The sequence below is a fragment of the Aplysia californica genome, unplaced genomic scaffold, assembly GCF_000002075.1.
Source record: "Aplysia californica isolate F4 #8 unplaced genomic scaffold, AplCal3.0 scaffold00301, whole genome shotgun sequence".
In the NCBI taxonomy this organism is placed as follows: Eukaryota; Metazoa; Mollusca; class Gastropoda; order Aplysiida; family Aplysiidae; genus Aplysia; species Aplysia californica.
This window is the reverse complement of record NW_004797571.1, coordinates 695736-708956: the sequence shown is the minus strand read 5'-3', so window position 1 is coordinate 708956 and position 13221 is coordinate 695736. Positions and strand designations below refer to the sequence as shown.

Below are 13221 nucleotides of genomic sequence, written 5' to 3'. Positions count from 1 at the left end.
CCCCCTCCAATCGACACAATTTAGATCATTTAGGACACACACTTAGACATACATGTCAGGGACAATCATGGCTGATGGGGTTACTCTGTCAAACGAAGATAGAGATACTGGTTAGAAATTCCCCCCATACAGGAATTGAACTCAAGTATTACGCCTGCGACATCATAGCACCTCCACTACTCCACAGCTGCCAGTAAAACTTTTCTTTCCCTTGAGATATCAGCTCTAGTTAGTGACAAAATAAACAACCCCAAACAAGACCCTAAAAACCCGGAAAGTTCCAGAAATTTCCAGAAAGTTTCCAGCCAGCTTACCTCCGAGCGGATGAGGCTAGGGACAGAGAGGAGTTGAAGCTGTTGTTGAACCGGCCACTGTCATTGTCTTCCAGAGTGAAATCTGCAAACAGATGTAGAAGATTAAAGTGACGAGATTACAGAATATTTTTTTTTTAATTCCATCTTTATTGATACCCATGGGTAAATTTTGGTTTGTTTGTTTGAGTAAAGAGAAGAAAATTGACCCAATAACCACATTTATTGCAAGGAAAGAGTAAAATAGACAGACAGAAACAACAAAGGGAATGGAAAGAAGTAGAGCATATCAGTGGCACTCTCCAACCACCTCTGAGGTAATCTTTTATTTATAATAGAATAATGTACAAATACAAACATAAAATTACCATTTATCCATATTACATAATAAACAGTATCTTACCAATAATTTCATTGACTGCTACTGCATAAAGCCCCATTTGTTATTATACATAGGTATAAAAGACATAATGGTACCCAGTGGCCACCCACTGAAAGGCCCTATCATCAACATATAATTCTTTGACATTCCTGTGAGCTTGTGACACAATTAGGCCAAAAAAGTGCTAAAGATTAGAGCAGTTACTAAAGAGTAACATACAAAGAAAATATGGAGGAGAGATAAAAACGATATACATTTTATAGAAAAGAAAGAGTAAACCATATCAGAGCACCTTTCATCCATCCACTTTATATTAATGCTGGATAAATGAAGTACCATCTTATCCATCTTCTCATGTAAAACGACATACCAAGCTCCCACATTCCATCAGCCCCTCCATCTTGCAGATAGAGCAGAGAGGAATTCTGGGTATCTTGTCTTACATCGCTGCCGCTGGCCTCGCTTAGGCCGATCCTCTCCGAGAACTTCTGAATGGCGTCTGTCTCCGCGTTGCTCTTGGCTTCCTGCCACGCCAGGAGAAGTGTGCGTAGAAGTCTTTGGCTGTGACTCTTTTGGTACGCCCTGAGACAACGAGGGAAAATAGGGCAACACAAGGTGAAACGTGTTGACAGATAATCCAATACATTCAGAGATAAGGGAAATACAATTTGAGACATATTATGTGATGAAAAAGATATCAACACAATCTGATACCAGAAAAAAACACATAAGGCAATCTGAAAGAAAAAAAGAATACAATAAGCCTTTTATGTCATCTGAGACAAAAAAAAAAGTATAGTACAATCAAATCTGGGATGCAATATAAAAAAAAGATTACAACACAACCTTTACTGACTGTGAATGATAATGTTGCCACTGTGTTGCACCCCCATTGGAATAAAGAAGACAACTTTTTGGACGGATGGCTTTGTCAGGGTCAACCCAAGCTGAGAGAAACCATTAGTAAAAACAGCATTAGTCTATCTGCTTTGTTTCCAGTGTTACAGCCACATGAAATCGTGAAATCAGAGAAGAGAATGTTGAGAAAAGACTGATGTTTTGCTCAATGCCTCAAAATCTCTGAGCACGACAAGTGACTCGGTTTTTCTTGCATTGCTACACAAATTCAAAATTCCAGGTTTGCCAACTATTTCAAAACCAAACCAAGGACACCCAATATTATAATACCATATCATTTAATAACAATCAAAATTACAAAAAGTGGAACTGGTTTTAATGTAGAGTATTATAATAATAATATAATAAAGTTCACAAATTCCCAACTGCCGAAACAGAGACAGTCCCCGGGAATTCAAAACAACTAGCTAGCCTGCACTTGACATCTACTTCACTGACCTTGCGATAAGCGTGGAGTGCATGTGTCTCCTCCACATACAGAAAGCTTTGGCCACCCTCGCCCGCTCCTGCTGCTGTAGAAAACCCTCCAAGACCTGCCCAGTCTCTGAACCCTGACCTCTGGCATTCTCCAACCACATCCAGAAATATTTGTGTTTCATCTCAAAGCTCATCTCCTGCAAACAAAACAAAGGAACATAATTGTTGATGTTGTGACAGATATCATCTTGATGTTTTAGTTTGAGTAAAAAGAAGTGTAACTATAAGATACCATTGTATTCCTCAACCACAACCAGAAATATTTCTGCTTCATCTCAAAGCTCAACTCCTGCAAACAAAAAATAAATAAATAAAGCAACGTAATCATTTTGACAGATATTGTTCAGGCACTTTAGTTTGAGGAAAAAGAAGCATAAGGATGAGAAAGCAACGTATTCCCCAACCACAACCAGAAATATTTGAGCATCATCCAGAAGCTCTTCTCCTGCACAAAAAAACATAGTTTTTTACGTATGGTAAAGGGAGTGTATCTCATATCTAAATAGAAATTTTGAAAGCTTTTATTTTAAAAAGTCCACGGATTACTTGAAAACGACGCAAAAGGAAACACCAACCCCAAATTCTTATTTCGCACATCTGTCTCTTTCTCTATTAATGTCGACGGATTATCACCAGCGAACTTTCAACTCTTGAAACATTTCCCAGAAAATGTTGGGCCTGCCTAAAGGACAAGCTAAAAAGAAAAGAAAACCAGAAGTGTTGGTGTCCACCTCAACAGAATAAAATAGATTTTTTAAAAGCACAATATTATACTTTTACTTTACTTTTCTGATCCAGCAGCCATTTGAGTTCTAGCCCTTCGGCCTGTCGATATGGCAAAGAATTTACAGGTTTTTATCAGCTGTGTTTTGTCAATGTATAGAGTATTTCCGATGTCTGGGGAAAAAAGCACTATAAAAATGCAGGAACAAAACCAAAATCATGAAGAATCCTGCAATCACTCAATCAAATAAAGGAAAGAAACGCCTGTGTACCTCCTCCTCCTCCATTCTCTCTCTCTGCCTGAGCTGGGCCACAGCTCTCTGGCTCCAGTATGTGAAAGAATTCCGGAGAAGCTGACTGCTGCGGAAATCTCGACTCTTGCGTTTGCGTAGGATCAAGAACCTCCACTCTTCCAGGTAACAGAGCAGTAACCCGTTGGAAATTTGCTTCTTGATCAGTTTCTCCACTTGCACGGCTTTGTACTGTTTTCTGGGAAGGAAGAAACAGAGGAATTAGAGAAGGAACAGGACCAGTGAGAAGTAGGGAAATTGGAATAATAGTAGAAATTAAATTATTTAAGTCTAGTCCGTTACCTGGCTTGGTAAAATATACTGCAACAAGTTGACCGGGGTTGGTTTTTTAAAAATCATCTCACAAACTTCCCAAAATTAAAACATACTTAAAATTGGGAAATTGATTCTATATCTTTTACTACGCTGACAAAGAAAAAACAGAAAAGATTTCAAAATGATGCTGAAAAATCAAACATTTCTCAGAGCTTTCATTACTAAAGGATTAACAAAGACCAAACATCCTGTGGCTGACAGATTAGTCAAGACCATGGCTGCTAACTATGATTTCTACTAAAGAAAGGCGTATTCCTCGCTTATATACAAGTTTTTACATGCTTGTAGCAAACAAACAGAAAATGCATTTACTATTTATCTCCGGCAAGCCGCTCCCAGCAACTCGCTGTTGGAACTGCTGTACAGGCGAATCGCTGACAGCGGCTCAGGCACATTCTTTTACGACGACTTTGACATCAATCTACCCCTCGGTAATTGCCGAAAACAGGCCTCTTTTATCGAAATTGTATTTATTTGATGAAGAACTATCTAAATAAGTTCACTTGCGTTGATTTAATGATTCAATTTAGTGATGGTTTTGTCATTTTTAGATTTAGTACCAAAAAAAGGACCCCGACATAGAGATAAAGAGTTCACTTTTGTTTAGCATCTATATATAGAAATTTTTCAAGACCTTGTATTATAAGAAAGTTGGACGTGTTTGTTTAAAATCATCCTTCAAAGAGAGAATTGTCATAGCTGATCCTGATCAAAGCACTGCTCGAGATCAAGTATACTCGGGATTCAATATATATGGGCTGCTTCTTATAACTAGCAAAATAAACCTGAGCTCACCTCCAAGAAGAAAACGCCTTTTGCAGGTTTTTCTTATGACATGTCTGTAGTCCAAGCTTCCACTGAGATTTCTGAGCAATGAACTGCTGCCATTGAGCAAAACATCTGGAAATATAAACAAATGTGCTAATGATGTCATTACTATACAGCCATGTTAGCATTAACTTTACCCTTTGAACAGATTTGTAAGGAGAACAGAATGTGTGACAGAGTGCATGTGTATGAATGTGCTCATGAACCTGTGTGTTTGTGTGTAGGTGTGTGTGTGTGTGTGTGTGTGTGTGTGTATGTATGTGTGTGTGTTTGTGAGTGTGTGTGCGTGTGTGTGGGAGTGTGTAAGTTTTTGTGTGTGTGTGTGTGTGTGTGTGTGTGTGTGTGTGTGTGTGTGTGTGTGTCTGTGTGAGTGTGTGTGTTGGGGTGGGGAGGGGGTGTATTTGCATGTTAAAGATGGATCTTTACCCGAAATGTCTCACGTAAATTTCTTCTTTTGCAGATTTAATACAACCTTCTTATAATTTTCTCAAATTATGATCCAGCCGCTTTGCAGATTTGATGATTTATTCAGAAAACAAATCAACGACTTACGAAGACATGCTCTCCCTCTCTCGTCTCTGAACCATCGGCTTGATAATCAGAGCTTTCTGCGTGGCGTTCTTCCAGAACTCAAAGTTTCTCTGCAGACGCGACCATTCCAAGCGTCCTCTCATACTCTCCGCCTCTTCCTTCTCCTGATTTCTCCTCTCAAAGGACGCAAGCCAGTGGGTAAACATAGCTTTAGTGAAAGACAAGAACATTCATTTGTTTATCAACGTGACAAACTGAGTTTACTTCTTGTTGTTATGTTTGCTTTTATTTTTTTAAATGTATGTGTTTTTACAACCCCCGTGACACAATTTAGATCATTTAGGAGGAAAGCTTCAACACTGCCAGTCAGGGTCAATTTAAGCCAGACTGAGAGGGATACAACAACCCAGCAGAAAGACAGAGATACTCAATAAAAATTCTCCCCACATGATAATTGAACTCAGGTCTTCCACGTGCGATGGCAAAGCACATAACTGCTATCCACAGACGTCAAAGTCTTCCTCTCAAAAGCTATGAATATACCAGCCAACTACATTACCATTGTCCAACCACCAAAAACTGTACCAGAAACAGACATATAAATTCTTAAATCAAATAGCCTAAGTTTCTCTTCTGCAAATAGTTCAGTCTGATAATAAGTCAAGAATGAGACATACTTTCTTTAGAAATTTCTGAAATCCGCGCACATTTTAGTAGATGAACATACACATAAAGATGCTTCAACTGAAAATTAAAATTTCAAGCCTTACATTTGCTGCTGTTTAATGAATGAAAATCATTTCTGTCTATAAATGAATAGAAAATGACTAGAAAAGAGAAACAAAACTGAAACATTCACTAAACACAAAACAAGTCGTGAGTTTTTACCGTGAAGTAAGCGGCTTTCTCTCTGTGGCTGGGTGTCATTTAGAAGCCTCGACAAGATTTGTTTGTGACAATTTTGCCTCCAGCGGGCCGCCATTTTTCTGAAGAAAATTCAATAAAAGAGGATTAAATGGATTATTTGCACGTAATTATTCAGTCAACAATCTGTCATATTTTTAAAAACTTCATTTTACCTTACATCCCATTACGCTAGCAATATCAACATGTAGAGATGACAGACGAATAATTTGTAAACATCAAAGAATTTCAAATCATTTACAAAGAGCATAAAGGTTGCTTTCAGAGTATGGAAAAGATCATATACATTTTTTTGGTTCATTTCACTTATCGAAAATGAACATAGATTATAATTACATGTAATTCATGTAGACAATTCTATTTTGTTGTGACTTTAAACAAAGAAATAAAATTCAAATATAAGAAGATTTACACCTTACTATTGTGTGTAAGTATGATCAAATATAAAGAGATAAGTCAAAAAGAGACATCCAAAATATATTCATACTAATAACAGTACTTCACAAGTCCCCAGGGGCAAAATTCAAATTCTCCAAACAATATTTACCTGGCACAACATTCTGACCAAAACTGCCAGGCCTGATGTTCGGCCATTTTTTGCCGACAACTCTCCATCCAGAGGAGGAAACAAGAGCACAAAGTCTTCCTCTGGTACGTGGCACGGTGGACAGATGCCTTTTTCCTAGACAGAGAGAGAAAGAAATACGTGTCTTCATGTTCCACAGGTAGAAATACTAGGGGCACAGAAAAGAAGTCATTCTATAAAGGTGCTTAAGGGCAAAGGGATTCCCCCCCACCTCGCCCCACCCATTAAGAAAAAAATCATTTATACTATTTAGAAAAAAAAAAAGTATCTTTACATTTTAATATGGTAACATAAACAGACGACCTATAACATTTTTTACCAAACCAACACTCAATTTAGTTACCTCCACTAACGTTTGTTGTTGTTATGTTGTTGTTGTTGTTGTTAGCGATCCAGTAGCATCTAACATTTTGGTTATATTAAATGTCTCCAAGCATTGACAATACATATTCTGTTGCGATTACTTTTATCAACAAGAAACTTGAATAAGCCCTTACTTCAGCACCACCCGAGCAGCTGTGTACTGTCTCCACGTCCTCAGCGTCTGTCTCAAGTGACAGTTCTCGATGAGCCCGACAGCCAATCTCTGTTGTCGTCTCAGCTGGACAACGTTTTGACGCCACGTGATCAGCGCTCGTCTCAGTTTGTTACGGGTCAAGGTCGTCTCAACCATTTCTCGATGAACCACGTTTTTCTTCCAGGCTTGCAGCCACAGTATGAAAGCATTCCTGGAAAAAGAAAAAGAAATATAATTCTATAATCTATCCAAAGCATGCTGCAAGAAATAAAATACGCTGTAGAACTTGTGTTCTTTACAAAATACAGAAACAAAGAGCATTATTTTGACAGAACTTCAAAAAAAATTTCAAATATACACTACTTGTTCTTATGTAAGTTGGGGAAGTACAGGCAGCGTGAAAAGGAACTGGCCACCCAACCACAATATGCCAAGGGCCCAGGAAGTTGTCTCACTAACAAGGCAACCCCCAATGTCCGGAACGGATGAGGGAACAACTTTACTTTACTCTTATGTATGAAGGTCATGGTCATCATATTTCAAAACATTTTTATTCTGAAATATTGATCCACAGTGAATTTTTCCTCTTTTTTACTTTGGATTTAATTTTTGACTTGGAACTAATTCTGTAGTTAAGCTCTTTCCTCAGTTAATGTGATAAGCTAATACTTTTATTATTACTATTACCATCATCATCATTATTATTATTATTATTAGGCCCATTATTATCATTATTATTATAACTATTATTATTATTATTATTATGATTATTATTATTGTTATTATTAATATTATTACTATTATTATTATCATTATTATCATTGTTATCATTATTTTGTCATCATATAAAGTCCAGTCAGGAAGACTCACCGACACACTTTAAAGTTGGCCTGCTTCTCAGCCCGACACACCATGAGGCGATCCCGCCAGGCGGAGAATGTGGAGCGAAGTTTGTGTGTCTGCCAGTGGTCCCTGCTCAGTGTCATGTCTGCCTGTCTTTCCGTGCGACAAATCTTGCTGGCGTCACGCCACGCCCAGAATACCTCGTACAGTCTCTGGTGTCTGCGGATACGTCCAGTCGTAACAGGGCAAAGGTCACATGGGGTGGGTTATATACGTCCGGTCGTGACAGGTCAAAGGTCATGTGAGGTGGGTTATATACGTCCAGTCGTAACAGGTCAAAGGTCACATGGGGTGGGTCAGAGAAATAGTTTTTGGCTTGTGTGATGACAAACGCATTGATGTAATGACGGTTATTTAGGGCAGGAAAAAATACATACAGAGAAAGAGGAATTAACACAGGATAGAAAAAGAATTACATTTAACCTATCAGTCGCGTCTTGCTTAAATAAAAGTTTTACAGCATTTGCAATATAATAAGGTCATAAAAGTGCCGAAGATTAGAGGTATTGCAAGAGTGTAACAAACACAAAAAAAGAAGGAGGAGAGATAAGAAAGATAGATGTTTGATAGGAAAAAAAGAGTAAACCACAAGAGAGCACCTGCCAACCACCCACTGTAGTGTCTCATCATCCGTCAAACAGAGAAGAGGATTAAAGAAATGTAAGGAGTCAGGAACAAGGGGAAGTGCACATCTGAATGTGAAGGGATTGAATATAGCATAATTAGTCAAACTGGATAAATAGGTTTTGAAGAACTCATTATTATCCTCTTCCTCTCCCTTCTCCTCCCCCCCCCCCCTCCCCTCCCCGAAAAACATAATCATAATCATTATTAACATCATTAAAATCAATATCATCATCATCGGGATCCTCATCGTCTTCAAAATCAGCATCAACAGAAGGAGCAGCAACAACAATAACAGCATCACTATTGGTGACACAGCAGAAATATAGAGACCAGCAAAAAACACATCACCCTCATTAACTCGTTGAACACGTGTTGTTCTGGATAGAGTGCTATTAAAAAAGAGACATTGTTTTTGGTTATAGTAGAGGGTTTTACGGCGCTCGCAACTGCATAAGGTCATTTGAGCGCCAAGGGGTGGGTGTCAACAGAGAAGTCTTTACAGGGAATCAGACTTAGACTGCTCACCTCTTTAGTTTCAACAGCACAAGGTCTGCTTTGACTATCAAGGCAGCCCAAAATAGCAGGTCACAAGAGAGTGACAAACATACAAAAGAAGTAGAGGAAAATGACATTAGTAAGGATCAGGAAAGAAAAAGCAGCAGTTCCCTGTTGTAGATCAGGCACAGTTATGAGCGTGACATGAGTCAGCCCATTTACAATTCTACTTTGCTTGAACGAGAAATGTCCCCCCTTTGGGAATGGCCTAAAGGCACTTCAGTCAGTGGCACTGCCACAGGGGGAATAAAAAAAGAGGCATGACCAAGTTATTCTTACACATTCTTCCATTCTGTTTTCTTCGTCTGAAATTTTAATGAGGCATGCAAAAAGCATGCATATTATGAAATAGGCAAATTCATGTCTCTGATTTGTGTGAATGATGGTTTGGAATGTGATGCAACATAGTTTTTGGTTTGCTGATGGTCGGGCATATGAGTCCGCTTCATCCTTAAAGCGTTAACAACAACAACAAAAACAACATCAGCAAAAACCATGCACAACAAACCAAAAAATACTTCACAGTGCATCAGAACTGACACAATCAATAGTCATACGTTATTTCCCCCAACCTAACCCCACAACAAGCCACTCAGAAAACAGCGACAGACGCTCACCTGAAATACGCCCTAGCCTTCCGGCTTTTCTTGTACGTCAGAACCATGGTGAAGAACGTCGTGGAAAGAAGTGTGTGATTATGTTTTCTCCTGTAACAAAAACACAACTTTTATCATTAATTGTAGAAAAGCAGAGACAATTATAAATATACGGAAATATTAGATATTAATTGTTGAAAAGTAGTAAAAAAATACAGTACAGATATTAGGGGTCATCTGCTATTATTAATTGTAGATGTAGAAAAGTTGACACAAAAACATACATTAAAAAAAGAGACCTTCGCTGTAATTTGTTGAAAAGTAATACAATTAATGAAAATACTTGCAAGGATTCTTAGGTAACATCATGTAATTGATATGTGTGCACTTTAACAAACATTTTTCCGTTTTAATTTTCTTTGAGAACATCGTATAACATTGGTAAAAAAAAAAGAAGCTAAAGGCACAAGAGAAATCACAAAGGGACATTTTAGAATGACTGCTACATGTTGAAGGGTGATTTATATTTACTGTGTGTTCAAACAACTAGCTGCAAAAAAGTTTTGCTTATTAAATTGTTCATCTTAAGTAGCAACTTGTACAATTTCTACATGTATATATTAAAAAATTGTAAGATTTATAACGAGTGCTCCTGCGTGCTGATAAATTGCCGTAAAATGTACAACTATATGCACTTCCTTGTTTTTGAATAGAAGTTAAAAGTGAAAGCAACAAGTTGAAGGACTAAAGGTAGGTATCAAAAGGAAAGCTTGTTTAATTTGTTTCTGGTTTGCTGTTGTTTTTGGTTTTGTTCTCAGTACTTCGCGTGCACTGTGTGTGTGTGTGTGTGTGTGTGTGTGTGTGTGTGTGTGTGTGTGTGTGTGAGTGTGTGTGTGTGCATGCGTGTGTGTGTGAGAGTCATGTTTGGTTCGGTATATGTAAAAAAGTGTGAATATGTGTGTGGAAGAATGGTTTAGTATGGTTAACCACACAAAGTTAAATAAAATCTTGGTGAAGAGAAATAGGAGAGATCACTCCATAAGTTTGATGAAGTGAAATTTGGTCTTATATACAGTCATGATCTGTGCTATCACGTCTTACTGATAAGGTGTAAATGAATAATAAAAATAATAAATTACATTCATACTGCGCATTTCCACCAAAACAATGATCAATGTACTTTTCAATAACATATCAGTTCGTTTGTTTTTTAATTTAAATGTTTTTTAACTCTCACACTAAAAAAATTAATAAAACATAATACGATTTAATTGGCTCCAAAATGCAATGACATTATCTCATTTATTTAGATCAAACGATAAAATGATGAAACAAATGAATCTTTAACTTTTTGACAATCTGTAACAGTCTTCACTTCCCTGAAGCCTCTGTTCAGTAACTTTTGATTTACTGAGATTATTATAAAATTAAGAGTTAAAGTAAAGTAAAAAAACAAAGAAGACAACCAACTACTAGGATCTTAAAAGTCCTCTGTCAGATGTCAAATAAGATAAGGGGCCCACATGGAGTTGATAACAGTTACAGTCAAAATAGTTCAAGACTGCCATTCATTGTTAACAAATTAGTGATAAAGCCAACAGTCAAAATTGTCCATGACCGCCATTCATTGACAACACATTGACAGGAAAACTGGTTGTCTTAGACAGGTGGACATTTTGGACACTGCCTTCATAATTTTTTTTTAAATGCAAGGGGAGAAGCCGTCGTTTGTTCAAGTGATTGTCGCCTTGGACCGGTGGCCACTAGAGTAGGTTCACCTACACTTTATTTTCATTATCCACATTACTACACATCTTATCCTTAACCCCCAGAACGGACATGACAGATCATTTGGCATCATGCTGGACTACAATGCAGGTGACTCTGGTTCAAATTCCTCATGAAGTGTTCTTGTACTTCAGTAACTAAAGAAGTTTTCAAAGCTTTCCATTCATTTGGATCGGATTAATGAAAAGATGGACGTAAAATTCAGATTTTCCAACTTTTACTTTTCTCCAGCCCCACCCTTTCCAATGTTCGGGGGGGGGGGGCATTCACCATACCATATACCATACCTTACTGTACCATCTCCCATCACCCTGTATAGGCCTTCAACATTATCCCAACCCTATTTTCCTATCACTACCCCCCCCCCCCCACACCCCCCCAACCCCTCGATCAGGCTATAATGGGATGTAGATTATCAGAAGAGTTACTAGGAAAACAAAATAGAACAGTCTGAGTGGTACCGGTACTAGAAAGTCCTGCTTTTTTCCCCTCAGTTGCTTTCGTCTGTTTACTTTACTCTTTCCCTGCACTAAATACACACCATCATATGAACTAAGGTCCAGTGGCTCTAGACTAATTTCAACACCTCGTGTGTCACTGAAGAAATATGGTGAAAGCTTTTTCTTTTTCTGGGCCAACAGTTTGGAACACTCTCCCTCATGCTTTGAGGACCGAAATAAAACTTGATACTTTCAAAAGGGGACTCAAAACATAATATCTATTTAAGAAATATTTTAATTAAAGGACATTAGTACCTTGCCTTTTTGCACTAGCATTTTTTTTTAAATTGTCTGAAAGAATGTTGCTGTCAAAATGTGCGGACATGATGAATTTGTATGGTGTTAGTATGAAAGCGTTTTTAATCTCCTATGTACGCCTTGGGCCCATGTTGTGGGAAAAGGCAGGATACAAATTAATGCTCTTATTATTATTATTATTATTATTACTAAATGGGCCTTTGATCTAACCTGATGCAACATTAAAACAAATAGTCAAACTGTGTGTCACTGTTTAATCACCCAAGAAAATCTGTGTCATAGTCCTATGTAATACTAGATCAACAGAGAGAGGCAATAACATGCCCCCCAAAACTTCTTCATCTTTAGGAGGCAGATCTGAAACAAACATTGACGAATCATCGTTCAGCAGAAACTTGTAAAAACTACAAACACTTACACAGCCGATGAGTATTTATCCTTCTTTTCTTTGGACAGTGCAATAAACTCTCTCCAGGTGCTCAGCGAATGTCGCAGCATCCCAAGCCTGAAAAAAGTGTGGGGTATTTCGGGAATAGCCCACGGTCAAGTTAAGTGAGTTGTCACACACACTGAGGTCAGTTATATACAGGTTGTGAATGGCATACTTCTTGTGAAAATGTCAACACACCACCAAGACAAAGATAGAGATTGTGAGTCTAACAGGTTGTCTCACTGTTAGCTTTCTCTTCTTGTACCAAACTTCTTTCGTGTTGTGTTTTAAGTTCCTCTCCAGTATTTTATTTAATTCCTTTCTTGTAGGTCTTCAGTTCAAGGACATTGTTGATAAGTCTTACTTCTTTTTTCTTCTTGAGTTGTTCCAGAAAGTTGGTTCCGCTTTTCCCAGCACAAAGTGACTGTTATTGAGTTGATGTGCTTCCCTTCATTAAAACTAAACTGAACTTTTAAATCATGTACATATTAAAGGAGAGCAAGTCAACACCGTTACAGCCAGTTAGGCAGGGCCAGAAAATGTCAGACAGACATACAGAAACATCGGAACAAGAGGAATAAAGTAGAACCTATCAGTAGCATCTTACAGACAAATTTGTTAATTTGAGAAAGAATTGGGTCACGATAGGTCATGATAGTAATGCAAGTAACAGGAGCTCATAGTTCTTTAAACTGCGGAGGATAATTCTTGTACAACAAACAATAAAAATGGCAATTATCC

At 37.8% G+C, this 13221-nt stretch overlaps 1 protein-coding gene across 1 annotated transcript in view; it reads right to left on the bottom strand.

Moving 5' to 3' along the window:
* The window catches only part of LOC101864467, a gene marked incomplete in the record, with an annotated part of 61055 nt that overhangs the window by 10811 nt on the left and 37023 nt on the right, over positions 1–13221 (bottom strand). The window contains 12 exon segments of the mRNA XM_035970654.1: positions 315–396; positions 1064–1275; positions 2050–2225; positions 3084–3300; positions 4233–4337; positions 4818–5004; positions 5685–5782; positions 6268–6402; positions 6804–7034; positions 7694–7885; positions 9526–9615; positions 12469–12555. Coding sequence (XP_035826547.1) covers positions 315–396; positions 1064–1275; positions 2050–2225; positions 3084–3300; positions 4233–4337; positions 4818–5004; positions 5685–5782; positions 6268–6402; positions 6804–7034; positions 7694–7885; positions 9526–9615; positions 12469–12555 — 1812 coding nt within the window.